At 45.0% G+C, this 25,190-nt stretch overlaps 1 protein-coding gene across 3 annotated transcripts in view; it reads right to left on the bottom strand.

Annotated features, from left to right (window-relative positions):
* LOC132823332 (dihydropyrimidinase-related protein 3-like) overlaps positions 1-25,190 on the bottom strand; it is a 248,098-nt gene that overhangs the window by 81,968 nt on the left and 140,940 nt on the right. For all 3 annotated transcript variants that reach the window (XM_060837026.1, XM_060837025.1, XM_060837027.1), the window contains exons 4-5: positions 10,544-10,708; positions 1,847-1,908 (exon numbers count right to left, since the gene is read on the bottom strand). In XM_060837026.1, the coding sequence (XP_060693009.1) occupies positions 1,847-1,908; positions 10,544-10,708 (227 nt within the window). The remainder of the gene's footprint in view (positions 1-1,846; positions 1,909-10,543; positions 10,709-25,190) is intronic.

The raw sequence follows: 25,190 nt of genomic DNA, 5'->3' as shown, positions 1-25,190 counted from the left end.
GGGTTCAATTCCCGACTCAGGCGACTGACTGTGTGGAATTTGCACGTTCTCCCCGTGTCTGCGTGGGTTTCCTCCGGGTGCTCCGGTTTCCTCCCACAGTCCAAAGATGTGCGGGTCAGGTGAATTGGCCATGCTAAATTGCCCGTAGTGTTAGGTAAGGGGTAAATGTAGGGGTATGGGTGGGTTTCGCTTCGGCGGGTCGGTGTGGACTTGTTGGGCCGAAGGGCCTGTTTCCACACTGTAAGTCTAATCTAAAAAAAAAATCCAATAATTAAGTTACTGACGAATTAAAGTGGTCAATCTCCAAATGCCACACCATCCCGGCTCTGAAGTATATTCTTGCTCCTTCACTGTTACATGTTAACATCCTGAAACACACTCCCCACCAACAATGCATGGGCTCCTATAAGGACGACAGCAGTTTAAGGTGACAGCTCACCACTATGTTCTCAAGGTCAGTTAAGAATTAGCAAGTCAGCAACACCCACAGCCCCTGAATGAGTTAAACCATCCTCCACTGCCCTCAATGATGTAATGGGTTCCAATGACTGAGTCACCAAAAGGAATCTGTCACTGTGCAACATCGACAGAGGTCTGGAATAGTGCCTTCCCAAAGTTAGGCACACCCAACATTGGTATCACTCACTGGAAAATGCAGAAGTCCGGGGCTCAGTTTAGTCAGGACTTTCTCTCAATTTTCCTGGAACTTGCTGGCTAATCTCAGTGATAACAAGGGGAGCCCAGCATCAGAAACACGCAGGATAATGGTTTCTACAAAACAGTGAGCAAATGCCCCACACTTGCGAGAAACAGGCTGTCTCTCCACAGGCAGCCACCACCCTGGCCTGACTTAACTCATCCAGTCCAATGAGAAACAGAACGCACACCCACATTAAAAACATGTGTTGGGTTTGCATACCAGCAAGGTGATGGAATTACTTCAGAAGCTGCATTTAACAGCAATGAAATGACAAAACCTCCCTCGTGCTCTGTTACCTTTTCCATTTTGAACCCAAGATTAAATATCCCCAAAATGCACATGGTTAGCCTTGTGTCAACAGAACTAGTCTAACACTGAGCTGTGTCCAATACTCAGTTAGCCACATCACCTTCCTTGTACGTGGTCTGTGCAATAAAAAGGGCCCTGGGATTATTTGAAAGGAAGTGAGCCCTGGTATCTCAGGAGCTTGCTGCATAGAATCCCTCAGTGTGGGAGCAGACCATTTGGCCCATCGAGTCTACACCAACCCTCTGAAGAGCTCGCCACCCAATTGCTGTAACCCCGCATTTCCCATGGCTAATCCACCTAGCCTGCACAACATGGGCAATTTAGCCAAGTCAATTCACTTAACCTGCACATCTTTGGACCGTGGGAGGAAACTGAAGTGCTCAGAGGAAATGCACGCAGACACAGGGAGAACGTGCAAACTCCACACAGACAGTTGCTCAAGGCTGGAATCGAACCTGGGTCCCAGGCACTATGAGGCAGCAGTGCTAACCACTGAGCCACCATGCCGTCCAGTATACTACTGGTGAAAAACCCTGGAGCATCTTACGAGGGGTTGGAAGGACAAAAAAAACTTAAGCTACTATTTCAGAATTAGGTTGACAACTGTAAATTTTCATATAAGCTGGCCAGATGTGCCATAGAAGACAGTAACTAATACTGTGACGCCTCAGAATGATCAGGCAATAAAGAATTTGAACATTGTAGAATCTCAGGATGACTCCAAATCAATGTCCTTCAAAGGTACAATGTGGATATCGTGCTATTGAGACGGAGATACTCACAACTGAAGCCACGGAATGGGAGAACTGGTTTCACATTGTAAAAAAAAATCTTTACCTCAGCATTGGACATCTGATATAAATCTTTGTAAGCCATGTAGACAAGGAAGGAGTTCACACCTGTCAGTAATAAAACACAGATACAGCTTCAAAATATCGTTAAATAAAACTGGAATAAAATACATTGTGAAAGGGAGCAAAAGCCATTTCGAAACTAAACTACAATCTGCTATATGAATGTGTTGATTAAGGAATGGTTACTTTATACCAAAAGTATTCCTGATGAAGGGCTTTTGCCCGAAACGTCGATTTTACTGCTCCTCGGATGCTGCCTGAACTGCTGTGCTTTTCCAGCACCACTCTGATCCAGAATCTGGTTTCCAGCATCTGCAGTCATTGTTTTTACCGATCAAAATAACCCGAGTCCTTCCACGAAAATACATTTTGAAAGTCATTTCAAATTGTGCTGCTCATAAGTGTTGGATTGACACAGTGATTCAAAAAGTGTTTAATTAAACTTTTCCCAACTGACTACTCTAAAGCAGACCTCATTCCTGATGAAGGGCTCATGCCCGAAACGTCATTTTTCCTGCTCCTCGGATGCTGTCTGAACTGCTGTGCTTTTCCAGCACCACTCTGATCTCGACTCTTAAATGTGTTAAGAAACACCGTAAGTTGTAGCTTTGCTCAGCATTAAGTTCTACCCATTTTTATGATGCTGAAAAATCATTTTTCATACAATTGAAAATTCTGACATCTCCCACCCCCCAAAAAACAAAGGCAGAGGCAATGGTTTAGTGGTATTATTAATTCAGAAATTCAGCTAATGTTCTGGGAACGTGGGTTCGAATCCTGTCATGGTAGACGGTGGATTTTGAATTCAATAATAATCTGGAATTACGAATCTACTAATGACCATGAAACCATTGTCGATTGTCAGGAAAAACCCATCTGGGGTCACTAATGTTCTTCAGGGAAGGAAATCTGCCATCATCACCTGGCCTGGCCTACATGTGACTCCAGCCCCACAGCAATGTGGGTGGCTCTCACCTGCCCTCTGAAATGGCCTAGCAAGCCAATCAGTTCAAAGACAGCTAGGAACAGGCAATAAATGCTGGCCAACCAGCCACACCCATGTCCCATGAGTGAATATAGAAAACATCCTGATCATTTCAGCTATGACTGGCGTTAGAATTTTGTAACCACACAAACGCATGCATCAATTGCAGAAACCTCACAATTCAGGGCTAAAGATCAAAGGCAATATGTGCTGGGCTGCAAATATATGAGAGAGTTTAAGACACACCCATCCTTGGCATCAATCGCAAATCGCATTACAAAATTGCGACTATACACCATCACGTCAGAGAGACACTTTTACACTAAGAACAAAACAGCACAGAAACAGGCCCTTCGGCCCAGCAGGCCAGTGCTGACACATTTTGCTCTCCCATTCAAAAGCTGTCTTCACTTACAGGATGTTATGACCTGCTTTTAAGTCAACATTCGTTTTTTTTGAGAGAGGATGAGACTTCAAGCTTCGACTTACGCACTTTAATCGACAGTACTTTTCTGAAACTTCTTTTAAATCATATTTGAAAATGCTGCCAATTAAGTTAAATATCAATAGCCTTAAAATGCATTGAATATTCTTGCAACAAATTAAAGGACAATTTGTTAAATGACTGCAGGCTTGCTCTCCTGAAGTATGTTGCAGCAATATTTTAAATGTTTTCCTTTCAAACCCATTACATAAATAAATAATATTTCTCATTTCCACACAACATGCTCAGCCTTACTTTAGAAATCACTTTTCACTGAATAATTCATGGTGGGCCTATTATGCTTTAAATGTTACCATCTGCGACCAGCTTTCAAAACACATCAGCTATACAAGAAGCTTATCTCTCAATTCACAGACTGGGCATCGCTATGGCACAGAAATGACCATAACTATATACAGGCATAAAGCAGATGTCTGCGCTACATTGTCAGACTGGATAAGGGGATGCAGTGGTGAGGAATACGAAGGAGGGGTCCCGATTTCAGACACCTGAAACTAGAAAAGAGGAGGCCTAGACAGAGAAGGGAAAACCAAAGGCCAGAGAGAAGGGGACTGGGAATTAGGGGGACTCAAGCCCAGTGGACAACGAAGAATGTTACCTCAGAGTGCAACAGGATCTTGAGCAGATGAGCCAATGGGCTGAGGAGTGGCATATGGGGTTTAATTTAGATAAAATGTGAGGTGCTACATTTTGAAAAGGCAAATCAGGGCAGAACTTATACACTTAATGGAAAGGTCCTGGAGAGTGTTGCTGAACAAAGAGACCGTGGACTGCAGGCTCATAGTTCCTCGAAAGTGGAGTCTCAGGCAGATAGGATAGTGAAGGTGGTGTATTTTAGGAGTTGGGAGGTCATGTTGAGGCTGTACAGGACATTGGTTAGGCCACTCTTGGAATATTACATGCAATTCTGGTCTCCCTTTAACAGAAAGGATACAGTGAAACTTGAAAGGATTCAGGAAAGATTTACAGGAATGTTCCTGGGATTGAGGCATTTGGACTATACAGAGAGGCTGAATAGGCTGGGGCTCTTTTCCATGGAGCATCAGAGGCTGAGGGGTGACCTTAGAGAGGTTTATAAAACCATGAGGGGCATGGATAGCATAAACAGACAAGGACTTTGGGGAAATCCAAAACTAGAGGGCATAGGTTTAGGATGAGAGGGGAAAGATTTAAAAGGGACCTAAGGGGCAACTTTCTCATGCAAAGGGTGGTGCGTATATGGAATGAGCTACCAGAGGAGGTGGGTGTACGCTGGTACAATTACAACATTTAAAAGGCATCTGGATGGGTAGAGGAATAAGAAGGTTCCAGGGGATATGGGCCAAGGGCCAGCAGGTGGGACTAGATTGGGTTGGGATATTTGGTCGGCATGGATGGGTTAGACCATAGGTCTGATCTTGTGCTGAACATCTCCATGACTCAAGAGCTAGGGCAAGACGAATCAGAAAGGTTGAGGGTTGAAGGGAGTTGATACCCAAGGCCTGCGCACACCGGAATCAGGAGCTGAACAGGAAATATTCACCACCTGGATCCAATCGCAACTCCTTGGGTTAGCTGCTGCCAGCTTTTCTGTCACTTGGGAATCTGATCCACCAAAGTTAGACTTCAAAGATCTAAGTTAACAACATTTTCCCTTCAGTAGCTGCAGTGTGTGTTGGCTGCAGGATACACTGCAACAACTCAAAGGCTCCTTCAATAGCACCTTTCAAACCTGTGCCCACTGCCATCTGGAAGGACAGGATCAGCAGGTACATGGGAACACCACAGCCTACAAGCTCCTCTCCAAGACACACAGTGGCCTGACTTGGGAAATACATTGCTGCTCTCTCAGTCCTTCAGGACTCACTCCCTAACAGTCACGATCCCCTTTTGTTCCACCTGTACAAAATCTCACAGTGGCTTCCTATCAGATCGATGTTGTGAAAATTAAAAGGTTTCCGAAAGGATGTTGCCAGGGTTGGAGAGTTTGAGTTACAGGGCGAGAGGCTGAACAGGCTGGAGCTGTTTTCCCTGGAATGTCGCAGGCTGAGGGGTGATTTTATAGAGGTTTATAAAATCATGAGGGGCATGGATAGGATAAACAGACGAGGTCTTTCCCCCTGGGGGTGGGGAGTCCAGAACTAGAGGATGTAGGTTTAGGGTGAGAGGGGAAAGATATAATAAGGGACCAAAGGGGCAAGCTTTTCATGCAGAGGGTGATGTGTGTACGGAATGAGCTGCCAGAGGAAGTGGTGGAGGCTAACACAATTACAACATTTGAAAGGCATCTGGATGGGTATATGAATGGGAACAGTTTAGAGTGATATGGGCCAAATGCTGGGAAATGGGACTAGCTTAGGTTAAGATATCTGGTCAGCATAGATGAGTTGGACCAAAGGGTCTGTTTCAGTGCTGTACATCTCTATGACTGGATGATTGCTGTCAAGGTGAGTTTGGGTCAGGATTCAGGTCTCTAATGGTTTAATCCCTCACCCAATTGACGATGCTGTCACTTCAAAAGGTTATTTTGTCTTTTAGAAGAAAGGTTGGAAAGGTAGAGATACCGTACTGGCTATTGAAGACAACTTACGTAACAAACATGTGAGGCTTTTAGGATGGTTTTTATTTTGGAAGAATCTGAACAATGACAGCAGATGGAACAGGCTGTTCCATTAATTTTTTAGCTGTAGCAGTCAGAAGCTGTTAGGAGTCTCAGAAAGAGCTGGAAGTTTCAGTAAATTATTCCTAGCTGCTTCACTCTCTGAATTCTCTGTTCCTGTTTATTCCTCCTGGATTGGAGAACTGTATGTGAGAATCTGTGTCTGAATTTACCTTTTTGCCAAGTGGGTGAGTTTATGGGACGTTTCTACATTGGAACAGTTGATTAGTAATAGGTATTATATCGATTATTCTGTTATATTTTCTGATAATTAAGTTATTTTAAATTGCTCTTTCTTTTGTTTTTATATTAACCACAGTGTTTAAAATAAATTATGTTTTGCCTAACGTGGAGTAGTTTGACCAGTCATTGCATCGGGAACATGACACTTCAGATTTGGCTTTAAAAGTAAGAAAAGTTTAGGGTCTCGGCTACCTTCCCAAAATATTTTGAGGGTGTTTGGCCTGGTCAATCCCCCTCAAACCCATACAATCACCAAACATAGGAGTAAGAATCCACCATTCCATTCCTCAAGCCTATCCACCTTTCAATAGGGTCATGGTTGAAATGACTGCAGCCTTGATCTCACTTTTCTGTTTGGTAGTCCCCGTACACTTTGAAGCCTGTTTATTAAAACTCAGACTCAGTCTTCAGCCGATTTACTAAAGCAGTCATTACTGCTCTCCAAGGAAGAAAATGCAGAAGACAAACAACCTCAAAGAAATTTCTCCTCTCCCAGAGGATAAACCTTGGGATATGACAAATGACATACAGTCAGTTCATGTAATAACGTGATGGTCGTGTTCTTGTGCAACCCAGCGTTATAGAAAGATTGCACCTTCAGAAACAGTGCTTGAAGTGTTGGTGATGTAATTATGTTACAGTCAACACTCATTTTAAAAGTTTGTGCTTTAGAAACAGTGTCCCCAAATTGTCAATCGCGTTATAGCGAATTTGCATTAATGAAACACGTGTTGCAACAGAGCAACCTGTATGCTGGTCCAACTCATCTTGATTGCCTCAAAATGGATGTCTAGAAAGTTCCTCTTCAAATATCAATGGTTTTTAATATGTTTTCCTTGTTTTTGAACTGTGCCCCAAATTCCAATTTCTCCTATGAGGGTAGAGTGACCAAGTATCCTAGGATTTGAAGGACTGGCCTACATTGGTGGCCGATCTTCAGGCACAGAGGGAAGGCCAGTTACAAAGAGGACAGTTACACCTGGAAGTGAACATACTGGTCATACTGAAACTCCAAAAAGTACATCTTGAAGTACACAAAATGGGTTGGATCAGTACATCGAATCCTTACAGTGTGGAAATAGGCCGTTTCGCTCATCAAGCCCAGACTGACCCTCCAAAAAACATCCAACCCAGACCTACCCTATCCCTGAAACCCCACATTTCTAACGGCTAACCCATCTAGCCTGCACATCCCTGGAGATAAGCATGGCCAATCCACCTTAACCTGCACACCTTTGGTGGACAGCACACACCTTTGGACTGTGGGAGGAAACCGGAGCACCCAGAGGAAGCCCACGCAGACACGAGGAGAACGTGCAAACTCCACACAGACACAGTCACCCGAGGCTGGAATCGAACCCGGACCTTGGCGATGTGAGGCAGCAGTGCTAACCACCGAGCCACTGGGCCACCCTGATAAGACCATAAGACATAGGAGCAGAGGTTAGGCCATTCAGTCCATTGAGACTGCTCCACCATTCAATCATGGCCGATAGGTTTCTCAACATCATTATCCCACTTTCTCCCCCGTAACTCTTAATCCCATTGATACTCAAGAACTTATCTCAGTCTTAAATATACTCAATGACCTGGCCTCCACAGCCTACTGTGGCAATGAATTCCATAGATTCACCACTCTCTGGCTAATATAGCACCTGCAATTTTTGCTGATTCTTTCTCCTCACTTCCGTGTCGAAACATGCTAGTTGCTGGGATGCCCTGTGTCTTTGGCCTTTAGCTTTACAAAGCAGGAAGCATCCACTCCAACACCCACTCCCCCTCCCCCCAGACAATCTGGACAGCACCCACCCCTGGCTCGTAATCTCCTCCATACTATCATGTCCTTCACTTACTTCTAGAGTGTTTTGGTCACTGTGTATGAAGGGAAGTATCTTTCATCATCAATCCTGCCCTGCACCCTCCTAACGGTACAGATTTCCATAAAGACAACCCTACTTCTGCGATCTGTACAGGTTCAACATTTTCCTTAAAAAGACAACATCTTCACTCCAGCAAAAAAAAAGGTGAACCTGCTCTGAGCCATTCCCAATGCAAGTATGGACTGAGATCAAACTGTAGGAGAAAGTGAGGACTGCAGATGCTGGAGATCAGAGCTGAAAATGTGTTGCTGGAAAAGCGCAGCAGGTAGGCAGCATCCAAGGAGCAGGAGAATCGACGTTTCAGGCATGAGCCCTTCTTCAGGAAAGATAATTCCTGAAGAAAGGCTCATGCCTGAAACGTCGACTCTCCTGTTCCTTGGATACTGCCTGACCTGCTGCGCTTTTCCAGCAACACATTTTCAGCTGAGATCAAACTGTACATAGTACTCTAGTTGCTGACTCACAAGTAACCCTGTATAGTTGTATCAAGACTCCACTATTTTTTAATCACCCATTTCCCTTGCAATAAACCCCAGGTTTTCCATTTTCCCTTACTTGCTGTACCTGCATGTTAACTGTCTGCAATTTGTGGTTGAAAAACTTCTTCCCTCCCATATTAGTGTTGAGAATGCTGTTCCAATTTAATATATCCTAGGGTACACACCAGGTCAGCTTTGCAAGTTTACAAAGTGATCCACTTTAACCTGGCCCTCTGGGTCCTGTGAAACAATGAATGATTTATTTGGTGAACAGGAAAGGGTAGAACCTTGCATCAATCCACTGACACACTGTACAGGCTTTGGAAACTCACTGTGCAATGCCAAACTACTGCTCCAGCAAACGTCACACCATACAAATATAGTGCAGCGGGCGTTCAGCCTATTATGACTGAGCTCTCTCTCCAAAGCCACCAAATTAGTCCTGCTCCACTCCTTCTTCTGCACAATAACCCAAAGAACTATCCTTTTATTTCATTTCGTTTTGAAATCTGATTCAACTCTAGCATTCCAGATGATATTGATTCACTCCGTTAATAAACTGGCACCCCCCCCTTCTGCTATCCTGCAGTTTCTGACTTCCCTAGCACTGGAAACGTCCACTCCCTTTACAGAGGTGTACAGCACAGAGAAGGCCCTTCGGCCCACTATGTCTACACTGTTTAAAAACCTCATCAATAGATGAACGAGCGGTTGGTGAAAAGTCATTAACCACAACAAGATTCTCACAGAGTCAGATACTGACAGCAACCCATGATGGTTTAGCTGTTACAGAGGAACCTCGATTATCTGGCATTCAGTTATCCGAACAAAATACTCCCCACTAGCGTCATTCGGATAATAGAGGTTCCTCTGCGTACAATATTATTGGTCTGATTGTCCCAAATGTCTGGTTGCAATCCTCAGACTAGGCTCATCTCATTCAGATTCTTCAGCAGGCCCCACCTACATCGTGGGAAATCTCTTAACCGACTGTGTAGTAACTCTGGTAAAATAAATAATAGGATGGTGGGAGATTGGTTGAGAGAGATTTGTTGGTGGTGGTGGTGATGATGATGGTGGGGGGTGAGGTGTGGAAGAGGCAGAGTAAGGGGAATGGAGGCAAAGTATTGATTTATTGTTGCCAGATGGACTAAGGTACAGTGGTAAGTGTTGTTTTGCGTGCTATCCAGGCACAGCGTACCATAAATTGTGCATCAGCATAGCAGAATAAATTGCAGTATACAGTGGTACTGCGATAGAGAAGGTGACGAGGGTGAGGTGGGAGGAAGCAGGGGAGGGGGATGACGGGGAAAGGAGAGGGATCAAGATTAACATTCAGGGGGTCAGTTCAAAAGTGTGATAACAGTGGGGAAAAAGCTATTCCTAAATCTATTTGTACTTCTATTCAAACTCTAATATCTTCTCTCTGATGGAAGAGGTGGGGAGAGAGTATAACTGGAGGAGAGGAGAGGGAGCCAGAGGAGGGGAAAGGAAGGGAAGGAGGGAGACGGGCAGAGTAGGGGGAAGGGAGGCAGACAGAGTGGGGGTAGGAAAGGAGCGAGGGAGACAGAGAGGGAGGCAGAGGTGGGGAGGGATGGGGGCAGAGTGGAGGGAGGGAGATAAACACAGAAAATTAGGTGTGAAGTTTAAGACACACAGAAATTACAATGTATAGAGACAGAGATAGTTGGACCAAGAGACAATGAGGAACAAATGAAGGGCTTCAAAATAATCAAACACTCTGTGAAGAAGTGAATTGATCAGCACCAATGGGAAAGGCTAAAAAGAAACAAAGACAGGAGTCACATCAAAGGCTGCTGATCCAATAATGGTACTATAAACTGACAGTTAAAAGGAAGTTATTTCTAATGAGTGTTTTCCGCGAACTTAACACATTAATCAGATATAGACGCAGAACAGAAACATTGTGCTATTAGCTATTAAACACACCTTTCTCTTTCACAAGAGTCTGGAGTTCTTCTTTCACACCCTCATTCCAGTCGGTGATATCCACGTGCAGTGCGTAATCGCAGCACGATTTGCTGTCCGCCCACTCCCGCCATTTCTCATAGGCACCGAGGACACTGCTCTCAGGCTCAGGAACCACATGGTCAACTGTGGAGACAGGAAAGGGGACATCTCATCAGCACCTGGCACCAGCAACAGTCCATACACACTCACTTATGCTCATCCTTTCTTACCTGATCATAAAAGACAGAGATAGGCCATTTAGTCCATGCAGTCTGCTCTCCCATTCATCATAGAATCCTTACAGTGTAGAAACACGCTCTTCAGCCCAACGCTGACCCTCCGAAGGGTAACCCGCCCAGAACCATTTCTCTATCTTACATTTATCCCTGACTTATGCACTTAACCAACACATCCCTGAACATTACGGGCAATTTAACACGGCCAAACCACCTAGCCAGCACATCTTTGGATTGTGGGAGGAAACTGGAGCACCTGGAGGAAACCCACGCAGACACAGGGAGAATGTGCAAACTTCACACAGACAGTCGCCTGAAACTGGATTCGAACCTGGGTCCCTGGCAGTGAGGCAGCAGTGCTAACCCCTGAGCCGCCCAAGTTAAATTTCAATTTAAAAATAAAACAACACCAGGCTATAAGGCGAAAGTGAGGACTGCAGATGCTGGAGATCTGAGTCTAGAGTAGAGTGGCGCTGGTTTTGTGACTGTCTTGTGACATGCCATTAAGTTAAAGGCATGACCAAAGTGTAATTTGTTGTTGTCACTTACGCAGAAAAAAAAAGTCAATACTGAGATGCTGACTAAATGCCAACAGCCTAGAATGTACACAAGATAAAAGAAGAGATTGTTTCAAAAGAAACCTTTTGAAGAGATTGTTTTCTTCTACAACGTTCACGAAACCTTCCCCGTTCAATTTGTAGTTCTATACAACCCAAGGGAATTGTGGAATTATAATAACAAAATGGTTATGAAAAGCCTGGAGTTCCGGAATGAGTGACAGGCAGAAGCCATCGTTTGCTCAGCCAAGTTAGTTTTCCCTCTTCAGATGGTCCTTTCACCGAAATATTTTGCAAGCCAAATCCTCAATGACAATTTGACATCTCACCCAACAATCCTGCAGGTATGAATTAATTCCCTGGGTCTAGGGTGATCTATTTCACAGTTGAAGTAACGAGAATAGTTGGTGCATTGGCTGTTGAAAGCTGGTGGATTGACAGCTTCAAGTGGGCGATGCCAGGGGTTTGCGGGCTCGTGCTTTATATTGTTTTGGTTACCTTCAGGTGGCAACATGCTCATCGAAGACTGGCCATGGGAATAAGACAATAATGGAACCATCAGCAGCTGAGCATGGACAAATACCTTTTTTGCCTCTCTGACTAATCCCCATCTGTACAGATGAACTCATTCCCTCTCAGAGACATTAAGCACGGAAACAGACCCTTCAGTTCAACTAGCCCATGCCAATCGTAATCCTAAACTAAATATATTCAAGAGGTGGCACTTGGCAATTGGGTTCAAAGGTTATGGGGAGAAAGCAGGATTAGGTTATTGAGTCGGATAGTCAGCCATGATCAGGATGAACGATGGAGTAGGCCAGAAGGGCTGAATGGCCTCCTCCTGCTCAAATCTTCTATGTTTGCATGCCTCTATCAAACCTAGTTGGCATGGTGGCTCAGTGGTTAGCACTGTTGCCTCACAGTGCCAGGAACCCAGATTCGATTCCAGCCTCAGGTGATTGTGTGGAGTTTGCACATTCCCCCCCCCTCCCAGTGTCTGTGTGGGTTTCCTCTGGGTGCTCTGGTTTCCTCCCACTGTCCAAAGATATGCAGGTTAGGGTGGATTGGCTGTGCCATATTGCCCATAATGCCCAGGAATGTGGAGGTTAGGTGCATTAGTCAGGGGTGAACGTAGAGTAAAAGGGGAATGCGTCTGGGTGGGTTACACTTCAGAGGGTTGGTGTGGACTTGTTGGGCTGAATGGCCTGTTTCCACACTGTTGGGATTCTAGTCCCACATGCCTGCTCTGAGCCCGTATCCCTCCAAATCTGTGCCATTCATGTACCTATCCAAATGTGTTTTGAACAAAATTCCATCTTATTTCCTAGTTGTCTTACATTCTTTTTCTTGTAAGTCTGTGCGTGTGTCAATTTCCTTTTCTCAAGTGCCACCCTCTCTCTTTCTCTCTCTGCATTTCTTTGAAGGTCTGTTTTGACCAGCTCAGAATACCAGTCACATAGTGCTCCAAGTCTGCTGCACTCTGCTATAATGCTCACACTCCTTATGTTCAGCTACAGGCAAGATAGAACCACACCTGCAAAAAGACACTGAAATGGCGTTTCTCTGGTGTACCGCTGAGGGGCGACCAGGCTGTTCTCTGAGAAAATCTGACAGGGGAACTGAAAAAAGAAACTGGAGAAAATCTCCGAAATTCTCAAGGAGAAAAACTTATCCAGCAGAGATCAATCTCGCCTGGTCTGGATTCAAATCCAGTCGTGAAAATTAAAATGTTCTGTTGGATAACATCATAGAATCTCTATTGGCGTGGAAATAGGCCATTTGGCCCGTCAAACTCAGCCCATTCCAATCCACTTCATAACAATTCCGCCTGAAAATACCCTCTTTTGTTTTGGGGATGAGGGGTGGTATTTCAAGAATCACAAACCAAGAACTGTAAAACCCAAAGGGGGAGTCTCACGGCAGTTATTACAGATCCACATTCAAAAGCGTCAGGTTTGTAACGGTCAGATCTATCGAGGAGGACAGCATCTGGAGAAGTTCAAGTGTCTGAAGAACAAATAAAAGCCCACAACGAACAAAAAAAGAAATCAGAACCTGGCACATAATTCATTTCTTAATTGGGTCATGAAAAGGCATCCTTATCCAAAGGCCCTTAAGTAACCCCACCTCTCCCTCCCTCCCTCCCTCCCTCCCAACACTGAACTTGGCCATCAAGCCATAATGTGCATTCACAGCAGGCTCCGGACAGGATTCCTTCAGCTATTTTTCTTCTGGAATACAGAACTCACTTTCTCCACTGGCACAAGGAACAAGGAATCATTATACGGAGGCAAACTGCTTTTCAGAAACTAGAAGGCAAGGAGAGAGGTGAGAGAGGAAAAGCAAATAACACTAGGCACTCAGGCCGACAGATTCTTAAAATCCCCAACGTGCTTTTACGAATCTGTTTAAAGACTTAAAACAGCAAACACAACATTTCTGCACAAAGTGTAATGATTCGGATGTCAGTCAAAAGGACAATAAACAAAGTTGAAGGCTTTAAATCTGCCAAACTCCAGAAAATATGGGAGTTTTAATGTGGAGGCACTGAGGCACCATTTATCACCACCATGGGACTCAGTGAAACCCATATCTGAAAAACCCTGTTGTGTACCGGCAGCCTCCCCAAACGTCCAGATTTCTGTTGCTATGTATTTCTTTTACTTAGAAAAAACACCGTTGCTATGGTGCACTCATTGTGTTGTTACTCAACACGACTAAAACAACAGCGTTTGAGGAGGTAGCTGTTTCTCTGGGGTCAAATTAGAAGCTTGGAACATTAATGAAGGATCGCTCCTGATGAGCAGGCTGGGGAATTCCACAGGCTGGAACAGCAGGATTCCTGGAAGAGCCATGACGCTGGGATTCGAACAAACATCCCCCAACGATTACCGTTCCAAGGAGGAGGATGGTCGTGCGTACGAGTATATTACAGAAATAAACTGGAGTTATCCTTGCAAATTCCTATTCCTCCGGCGCACCACTTTCTTGCTTGTCCGTAGACTGAATGTTGGGGATACAATGAGTTTTAATTTCCCGTGTGTTCAGTGGTTTGGAAAGGAACATCAAAATCACAGAGTTTCCCTTGCCTGTACTGTACCTTCCCAGAGATTGAGTCCAATGAGGGCTGTCAAAACTCATCAACTGGCCTGACCATCCATTCAAACAAACGGTCACAAGTTTAACATTTGTTCAATTTCTTGTGACGCCCAGCCACAGCAGAACCCAGGCAGTACTTGGGTTAAGATCGGTGAACTTTTGTTGCACTCCCTCTCTGGTAATACCTTACTTCCTGAGAAAAGGCAGCTCAAACTGCTCACAATACTCCACATCTAACCAAACTCCTATATAGGTGAGGCCTGTACTGAAATCCTCTTGCAATAAAGGCTAACAGTCCATTAGCCTTCCCAACAGTTTGCTCCATTTTCATAGAATCGCTGCAGTGTGGAAGCCACTCAGGCCATCGGGTGCATACAGACTCCCTAAAGAGCATCCCTCCCCAGAACTAAACCCCAACCCTATCACTACATGTCCCATAGCCAATCCACCTCACCTGCACATCTTTGGACTGTGGGAGAAAACCAGAACGTTTGGAGCAAACCCACGCAGACGCAGGGAGAATATGCAAACTCCACACAGAGAGTCACCCAAGGCTGGAATCAAACCCGGGTCCCTGGCACTGTCAAGCAGCAGTGCTAACCTATGAGCCACCATGCCATCCACATTAGGCTTCAGTAAGTTATCAACAAGAGCATTTAGATGTCTTCATACGTTTACACTTTCTAACTTATTACCACATAAGAAATACCCTGCAATTCGTTTTCCTACCGTAACCTCTTATTTCTCCCCATCACATTGTATTTGCCATGTTCTAGGCCATTCACTGGATCTGACCAAATCTTCAGAGCTGCTTCACATCTTCGCCACCAACACACAATCCCTCATAGCCTTTAATCAATCCCAAATTTGAAAATATTACATTTGGTTCCTACTGTCAATTCATTAATATAAAATGTGAACAGCTAGGACTAAGTACTGATCCTTGTGGTACCCCACTAGCCTCAGCCTGACAATGCGAGAATCGGTACCCAGTGTTCCTTGTTGGTTAATCGTTAATCCACACTAGAGTGTTACTGCTTGCCCCATGTGCTTCAAACATTCTAACCAGCCTATGGTGGATTTAATCAAAAGCCTCCTTCAAATCTAATTATACTACATCCATCAATACTCTTTTGTTAATAAGATCTTCCCTCCAACAGTTCATCAAGTGCAATTTCCCATTCACAAACCCATGCTATGCCTGAGCAGATCATGATCAACAAGGTAGCCATTTATCTCACTGTAGTGATTGGAACCAGGTGGATCTTGGTGGTCCTTGAGTTTCCTTTGTTAACCACAATCGACTGACCTCGAGTTTTTTTTAAACTTGAAAGGATGTGTATTTGTAAGCTTATAGTGAAGGATAGCTGCAAGTCAAGTAAAAGTTCTTCAAAAATAATCTATTGCCTGTATACAGTCATGCCTTTTAATTAGATTAGATTACTTACAGTGTGGAAACAGGCCCTTCGGCCCAACAAGTTCACACCGACCCGCTGAAGCACTACCCACCCATACCCCTACATTTACCCCTTACCTAACACTACGGGCAATTTAGCATGACTTTGGACTGTGGGAGGAAACCGGAGCACCCAGAGGAAACCCATGCAGACACAGGGAGAATGTGCAAACTCCACACAGTCAGTCGCCTGAGTCGGGAATTGAACCCGGGAGACAGCAGTGCTAACCACTGTGCCACCGTGCCGCCCACTAACGTATTTCCCAATCCAGCTCAGCCGAATAGTACCTCACAGAATCCCCTAGGAGTATGGAAGCTGGCCATTTGGCCCATCGAGTCCACACTGACAAAATCCTTGATTAGGGTTATTAATCTGGGCCGATCAGGGAGCCCTGGTCGACTGATATTACCGAAGGATCTGGTGGTGGAAACGGAATTAAAAATTAAGAGAGAAAAAAATAAAAACAAGCATGTCAGAGAACCTGTCACTGAGAGAGTTGGCTCGGAGGGAGCTGGATCAGTCTCAATGACTTTCCATGTGTTAATAAAGTGCGACCTGGTAACTGGATATTGGTCACTGAAGTTATTTCAGTTATGACCATGTGAGGAGCAGTGAATACCAGTTCTCTTTTTAACGCCCATGGTTGTCTGTGACAAAGGTGTTTAATTCTATCCAGCTTGCAGATAGATCACGGCAATTAAAATGCTGCACTGGTTGTTATGATCCCAGGTGAGACTGCCAAATTATGTCGCAATCTGATTATGGAGCAATAACCTTTATTTATTAAAGTAGTCAAAAGGTGAGAACCATGGGACTTACTAAGGTAATACAACCATAAGGTTCCAAAACAAGGGCGGAGGTTGCTGGAGGGGCTTGACGGGTTTGGCAGCGTCTGTGGGGAGAGGTCGGGGTAGACGTTTCGGGTCCAGTGGAAACAAAAATTACCAAGGGGTCCCTCCCCTTCACTTCAGTATTGCCCACGATGAGCTTGGGCACTGCTGATCACTGGCTACATTCAATGTTTCTTCACTGCGTCCTGCGCCAACACGCACATGACTTGGTGCTGGGGGCGGGGGGGGAAATAAGCACTACTGCTGTTTGGCAGTAGTGTGGGGGAATCTTTTATTTAAAAAAAGGAGAAAAAAATGAAACTGAAAAAAATCCACATAACCAGGGGATTTAGAATCACCTCAGTTCAGGAAACTGACTCTGAGTTGCCATTTCTCTATTCCCCAACATAAAGCCAGACTTTGTGTGTTTTAGCCAAATATTTCATTTATATCGACTGAAGATGATCTCCAGCCCATTTTTGTGTTTTTGTTTGCATTCATATTCCATTCTCTCTTTCTTTATCAGTTTCTTGGTCCTTCTTTGTTGTAATCTTTAAGCCTCCTACGCCTCAGAATTACTGCAAATCACTGGCAGCTTTATAGGTCTTTCTTTAAAATCTTAAACAGCCTTGAGCTTTCTTTGTTAACCACAATCGACTGACCTCGAGTTTTTTTTTAAAACTTGAAAGGATGTGTATTTGTAAGCTTATAGTGAAGGATAGCTGTAAGTCAAGTAAAAGTTCTTCAAAAATAATCTATTGCTTTCATACAGTCATGCCTTTTAATATATTTCCCAATCCAGTTCAGCCGAATAGTACCTCATAGAATCCCCTAGAGTGTGGAAGCTGGCCATTTGGCCCATCGAGTCCACACTGACCCTCCAAAGCCAGTGTGCTGTGCACAAGTAAACAAAGGGTAACTTAGCGACAGGATACTGGTCTCTATGCAGTTGTTTTATTCATCCTTTTTAATAGATTTTAGCATTTCCGCTGCTATTGATGTAAGGTTACCCAGTGTGGAGTTAACACACATTGATTTTTCTTTTAAATAGCAGTGATATTTGCAAACATCCAATCCACAAGTATTATTCCCTGCACAAAGTATCTCTATAGCCGCCTCCTTCAACAATCTACGATGTAGACCAACAGGTTCTGGGAATTTCAACAATATGAATTTCCCCAGTATAACCTTCATTCTAATGTCAATTTCCTTCACCTCCTCATCTTGCCTTGCTCCTTTGATCTCTAGTTCTGAAAGGTTTCTTCCGTCTTAGAAGACACACAATTCCTAAAGGTGTGTGGAAACAGGCCATTCGGCCCAACATGTCCACACCAACCCTCTGAAGAGTAACCCACCCAGACGCCATTTACCCATGACTAATGCACCCAATCCACCCATCCCTGCACACTATGGGCAATTTAGCACAGCCAATCCATCTAACCCGTAAGTCTTTGGACTGTGAGAGGAAACTGGAGCACCCGGAGGAAACCCACATGGACACAGGGAGAATGTGCAAACTCCAAACAGACAGTTGCCCGAGGTGGGAATCGAGCTGGGGTCCCTGGCGCTGTGAGGCAGCAGTGCTAACCACTGAGCCACCGTGCTGCCTCAGTGAAAACAGAAACAAAGTCATCATTTAGCTTTCTTGATGTTTCTCTATTCCCCAACATAAATCCTGACTTTGTCTGTTTTAGCCAAATATTTCATTTATATCTATGAAAGAACGGGCGGCATGGTGGCACAGTGGTTAGCACTGCTGCCTCACAGCGCCAGAGACCTGGGTTCAATTCCCACCTCAGGTGACTGACTGTGTGGAGTTTGCACATTCTCCCCGTGTCTGCGTGGGTTTCCTCCGGGTGCTCCGGTTTCCTCCCACAGTCCAAAGATGTGCGAGTCAGGTGAATTGGCCATGCTAAATTGCCCGTAGTGTTAGGTAAAGGGGTAAATGTAGGGGTATGGGTGGGTTGCGCTTCGGCGGGTCGGTGTGGACTTGTTGGGCTGAAGGGCCTGTTTCCACACTGTAAGTAATCTAAAAAGAAGATTTCCAGCCCATCCATTTTTGTGTTTTTTTGCTTGCCGTGTTGCATTCATATTCCACTCTCCCTTTCTTTATCAGTTTCTTGGTCCTTTTATGTTATAATCTATAAGCCTCCTGTGCCTCAGAATTACTGCAATCACTGGCAGCTTTATAGGCCTTTTTTTTTAAATCTTGAGTTTCCTTTGTTAACCATAGTCAACTGACCTTGAGGTTTTTTTAAAACTTGAAAGGATGTGTATTTGTAAGCTTATAGTGAAGGATAGCTGTAAGTCAAGTAATAATTCTTCTAAAATTATCTATTGTCGCCGTACAGTCATGCCTTTTAATGTATTTCCCAATCCAGCTCAGCCGAATGGTATCTTATAGATTCCCCTATAGTGTGGAAGCTGGCCATTTGTCCCATCAAATCCACACTGACCCTTCGAAGAGCATCCTACCTAGAGCTAACACCAACTCTAACCCTGTATTTGCCATAACTAATCCACCTACACTAGGAGAAGGTGAGGGCGGCAGATGCCGGAGATCAGAGTCAAAAAGTGTGTTGCTGGAAAAGCACAGCAAGTCAGGCAACATCCAAGGAGCAGGAGAGTCAACGTTTTGTGCATAAGCCCTTCTTCAGGAATGGGGGGGCGGGTCTGAGATAAATAGGAGGGTGCGGGGTGGGGGTGACGTAACGGGGAAGGCGATAGGTTGATGCTCTGGGACACCCACACCAAACACCCCACCTCCCTGTGGCCAACCAATTCAACTCCCCTTCCCACTCAGCCAAGGACATGCAAGTCTTGGGCCTCCTCCACTGCTAAATCCAAGCCACCCGATGCCTGGAGGAAGAAGACATCTTCCGTCTTGGGACTCTCCAACCACAAGGCATCAACATCAATGTCACCAGTTTTCTCATCTCCCCACCCTCCACCTCATCCCAGATCCAACCCTCCAACTCGACACCACCCTCTTGATCTGTCCTACCTGTCTCTCTTCCTTCCCAACTCTCTGCTTCCCCCCCCCCCACAATCCATCACCGTCACCTCCCTCCTGCATCTACCTATCGTCTTCCCAGCTACCTCACCCCCATCCACACCTTCCTATTTAGTTCTCAGCTCCCTTCCCCCGCCCCCACATTCCTGAAGTAGGGCTTATGCCCAAAATCTTGATCCTCCTGCTCCTCGGATAGTGCCTGTGCTTTTCCAGGGCCACACTTTTCCACACTGATCCACAAGGACTGCACATCCCAACCTACATAATTTCCCCGATTCAAATTTTCTCCTCGTTTTCAAACAATGTAAATTTCCATCACATTGTAGTCACTCATCCCTGAAGGTTCTTCAACAGTAAGATTGTACAGTAGCCCTTTTCTTCATTAGATAATACTAGTTCTGACATAACACATCTGCAACACGCTGCTCTAGAAAGCCATCCTGAACACACTGTAGGAACTCATCCTCATAGCTTTGCTGCTCAATTGGTTTACCCAGTCTACATACAGATCGAAGGAGTGAAATAAACTCGGATCTTTCTCTATCATGCAGTCACAGGAGGAGGAGAGTATGGTATTTTAAGATTAGATTACCTACAGTATGGAAACAAACCCTTCATATCAACAGGTCCACACTGACCCTCCAAAGAGTAAACCATCCTCCATATTTACCCATGACTAATACACCTAACGTTATGAGCAATTTAGCATGGGCAATTCACCTGACCTGCACATCTTTGGATTATGGGAGGAAACTAGAGCACCCGGAGGAAATCCACGCAGACACGGGGAGAATGTGCGAACTCCACACAGACAGTCAGCCATGATCTGTTCTGTGCTCCTAAGGTTCCCAGGGCCATGGTGGACGTTATATCTTATCGAAGACCAACAGAGAGTGGCAATGCAAGCTCCAAGACAAACTGGAAGCCTTAGCGGGAATATTTCAGGTGCTGTACCTTGTTGGTGAAACCATTCCAACAAACTCCCAGCTGATGTGCTTTCAGGTCCCACCTTTCTAACAGAGGCCCATTGGGAATTCACAGATTAACAGGAAATGGAGTGGGCGGGGGCTTACTTTTGGTGACTGGAGGAGTGCACACTAACTGGGGGGGGGGGGGGGGGGGGGCTTTGAGGTGGTAGCTTTAATTCCAGAAAATGGCAGCACAGTGGCTCAGTGACTGGCACCGCACCAGAGACCGGGGTTCGATTCCACCCTCGGGCGACTGTTTGTGTGGAGTTTGCACATTCTCCTTGTGTCTGCATGGGTTTCCTCTGGGTGCACCAGTTTCCTCCCACATTCCAAAGATGAACAGACTCAGATGGATCAGTCTTGCTAAATTGCTCACAGTGTCTAAGGACATGGAGGTTAGGTGGGCTTGTCATGGGAAATGTGGGACTAGGTGGATAGGGTAGAGGGGTGCATCTGGGTGGGATGCTCTTTGGAGGATCGGTGTGGACTCGATGGGCTGACTGGCCTGCTTCCGTTCTGTAGGGATTCAATGCAAATATCCAAAAGATTTATCTGTGTTGTGTCTTCTTCCTTCAGAACACTGATGCACAGGACTACTCCCTGCTGGAACAGAGGGTCAAGAAGACTGGAGCTTAACCCATATGTCCTCCTTTCACACTGTAGTGAGATTCTAGTACAAGGGCTTAGAATACAAACCCTTGAATTTCCAGTCTCACCAACTTGGCTAATCCCCTTACTGCGAAACCTCATGGGAGGAACTGAGGCAGACAGTCAGAAGAAGCCACAGCAGATGACTCAGGTGCTAAAGTCCTCACATGTCAATTGTTTTGGCTCCAAAACTAAAATCCCAGTGCTCAAGAACTATTCCCCCCTGCCACAAGGGACAATACATGAAAAGAAAAAAAAAATGGAGCAGCTTAGGGATTGAAGATTTCTCAGAAGGAGCCAGCAAGAATTAGTTAATTGGATATCAATTAAGCTCAAGTCAGAGTGTTCACTCAGGATTCAATCAGGCAGCTGAGGTAGACAACTCAACATGGTGATTTGTTGACCCAAAGGACCAATGATTCCTGTTGATCTACTCCAAAGTCAACGCTATTCCCAATGACTGAAATTTGCACTCTCTCTTACCCATCAGTATTTTTCTTTTAAAAAAGTCTTGCGAACCATCGTAGATTTGCTGACAATAGTACTCTTTAGGGTGAGGAAGGACGAAGAAATTTAGAAAAAAATTAGCCTGGAGAGAATGGAAGTCCAAGCAATTTGGCAGTCTTGATAATGGATAACTCTGCAATTCTGGATGAGTTATGTCTCAGGCTGTTGAGGAAGGCAAGGAAAGAGATAAGGGCCCATGGTATTAGAGGCCAGGTGCTAGCATAGATAGAAGCCTGGTTGTCTGACTGAAAGCAGATAAAAAGGTCTTTCTCAGGATGGCAGCTGGTGATGAGTGGTATTCCACAAGGCTCGGTGGTGGGACCACAACTTTTCACTTTAAACATTAACGATCTAGATGAAGGAACTGAGGGCATTCTGGCCACGTTTGTAGATGATACAAAGATAGACAGAGTGACAAGTAGCATTGAGGCGGCAGGGAGGATTTGGACAGGTTAGGAGAGTGGACAAAGAAGTCGCAGATGGAGTACAATTTGGGAAAGTGTGAGCTCATGCACTTTGGAAAAAAGAACACAGGCAAGGAATGTTCTAAATGAGGAGAAAATTCAGAAGTCTGAAGTGTAAAGTGACTTGGGAGTTCTACTCCGGGATTCTTTCAAGGTAAACTTGCAGGTTGAGTCAGTAGTTAGGAAAGCAAATGCAATGTTGTCACTTATTTTTAGGGGGCTTAAATGTAAAGGCAGGAATGTACTTCTGAGGCTCTGGTCAGGCCACATTTGGAGTATTGTGTCCAGTTTTGGGCCCCATTTCTCAGGAAGGATGTACTGGCCCTGGAGCATGGTCAGAGGAGGTTCACGAGAATGGTCCCAGGAATGAAAAGCTTAACACATGAGGAACATTTGAGGACTCTGGGTCTATATTTGATGGAGTTTAGAAAATTGAATTGAAACATACAGCATACTAAATGGCCTGGACAGGATAGATGTTGGGAAGATGTTTCCATTGGTTAGAGAGACTAGGACCCAAAGGCACAGCCTTAGAGTAAAGGGAAGACCTTTTAGAACAGAGATGAGGAGAAACTTCTTCAGCCAGAGAGTGGGGGATCTATAGAATTCAATGCCACAGAAAGCTGTGGAGGGCAGGTCATTGAATGTATTTAAGACTGAGATTGATAGGTTCTTCACTGTCGTGGCAATCAAGGGTTAAGGGGAGCCAGAGAGAGAATGGGGTTGAGAAACTTACAAGTAGAAATTGAGGACTGCAGATGCAGTAGATCAGATCTCCAGGTGTGGGGTGGTTAAGGGTCGGCATTGGTGGTGGCCCAGGAGCTGCTTGTCCTTGACAGACGGGAGGGGGAGTTGAAGTGAGAATGCCTCATTTTCCACCTTGGGACCCTGCAACCACACAGGATCAATGTGGATTTCACCAGTTTCCTCTTCCCCCCCCCCCCCCCCCCCCCCCTCCCCCCCACATTACCCCAGTCCCAAGCCTCCAACTCAGCACCGCCCTCCTGAACTGTCTATCACCTTTCCCATCTATCCACTCCTCCCTCCTCTCCAGCTTGGCATCTTCTCTCCCACCTTCATCTACCTATTGCGTTCTCAGCTACCTTCCCGCTAGCCCCACCCCCTTCCCATTTATCTCTCAGCCCCCAGCCCACAAGCCTCATTCCTGATGAAGGGATAATGCCCGAAACATCGATTCTCCTGCTCCTCACATGCTGCCTGACCTGCTGTGCTTTTCCAACACCACACTCTCAACAGAGAAACCTATCAGCCATGGCCGATTGGGGGGGAAGACTCAATGGGCTGAATGCCTAATTTCTGCTCCTCTGTTTGATGGAGATAGCAAGGGCCCTCGAAGCTATTTTCAGAAACAAAAACAGAAATTGCTGGAAAAAGCTCAGCAGGTCTGGCAGCATCTGTGAAGAGAAATCAAAGTTCACATTTCAGGTCTAGTAATCCTTCCTTAGAACTGGACCCAAATCTTAACTCTGATGATTTTTCTTCACAGATGCTGCCAGACCTGCTCAGCTTTTTCTGGCAATTTTGATTTTGGTTTCCGATTTGTACAGCATCTGTATTTCTTTCGGTTTTTATTTAGTCATTTTTAGATCCTGTCTGATCATAGGCAAGAGATCCAGACACTCAATATAAATTGGCATATTAGATCCAAAATTGGTTCAAAGATAGGAAGCAAAGGATGATGGTCAAGTCAGGTTTGTGTTAGCGAGTTTTGAGAAGATTTGTAGCTCAGATTGAGGTTCTGGATGTAGGTTTGCTCACTGAGCTAGGAGGATCATTCCCAGACGGTTCATCATCTTATCAGGTAACATCTTCAGTGGGCCTCAGGCAAAGCAATGTACATGATTCCTGCTTTCTATTTATATGTTTGGGTTGGTGATGTCATTTCCTGTGATGATGTCACTTCCTGTTCTTTTTCTCAGGGGGTGGTAGACCCCACCTACCACCCAAACATATAAATAGAAAGCAGGAATCATATACACCGCTTCGCCTGAGGCCCACTAAAGATGTTACCTAGTAGAAACGTCTGGAAATGAACCTTCCAGCTCAGCGAGCAAACCTACATCACATGTACATTTTAATAGAAACCTGATTGCAGTGGGTTCCATAAGGCTCAGCACTGCAGCCCTTGCAGTTTGTAATGGACACTCATGATTTGGACTTAAATATGTGACAGAGATGGACGTGGATGGTAAAAATAAAAATTGGGAGGATGGTAAATAGGAGTGAGGGGGGATAGCAATGAACTGCAGGAGGATACTAACAGATTGGTCAGACAGGTAGAGCAACAGCAAATGAAAGTCAACCCAGAAAACTGTTAGTGCACTTGGGAAGGAAAAATAAAAGCAAGCGATTACACTGTGCATTGTAGGACCCTAGAAAGTTCTGAAAATCCGAGGGCTTGTACGCCCACAAATTCCAGGAGGTATTGGACAGGTGGATGAGCTGGTAAAAGCAACTTGTTTTTATAAGCGAAACACAGAACAAAAAGGGTGGGGAGGTTATTGCTGGAACTTCGAGTTGAGAGTGTGATGCTAGAAAAGCACAGCAGGTCAGGCAGCCTCTGAGGAGCAGGAGAATCGACGTTTTGGGCAAGAGCCCTTTATCTTGAATGACCTGGAACTGTATAAAACACTGATTCGGTCACAGCTGGAGAGGTGTGCAGCTACTGCCATCTATTTAAAGGAAGGATGTTGCACTAAAGTGTACACAGAACAGACTTACCAGGGTGCTACCCAGGCTGGAGGGGCTGAACTATGAAAAAAGATTGGACACAGTCTTGGGTTGTTTGCCTTGAAGCAGTGACAGCTGACAGGGGACCTGATAGAA

Source organism: Hemiscyllium ocellatum, chromosome 16, assembly GCF_020745735.1.
Source record: "Hemiscyllium ocellatum isolate sHemOce1 chromosome 16, sHemOce1.pat.X.cur, whole genome shotgun sequence".
Taxonomy (NCBI): Eukaryota; Metazoa; Chordata; class Chondrichthyes; order Orectolobiformes; family Hemiscylliidae; genus Hemiscyllium; species Hemiscyllium ocellatum.
This window is presented reverse-complemented; position numbering and strand designations above follow the sequence as displayed.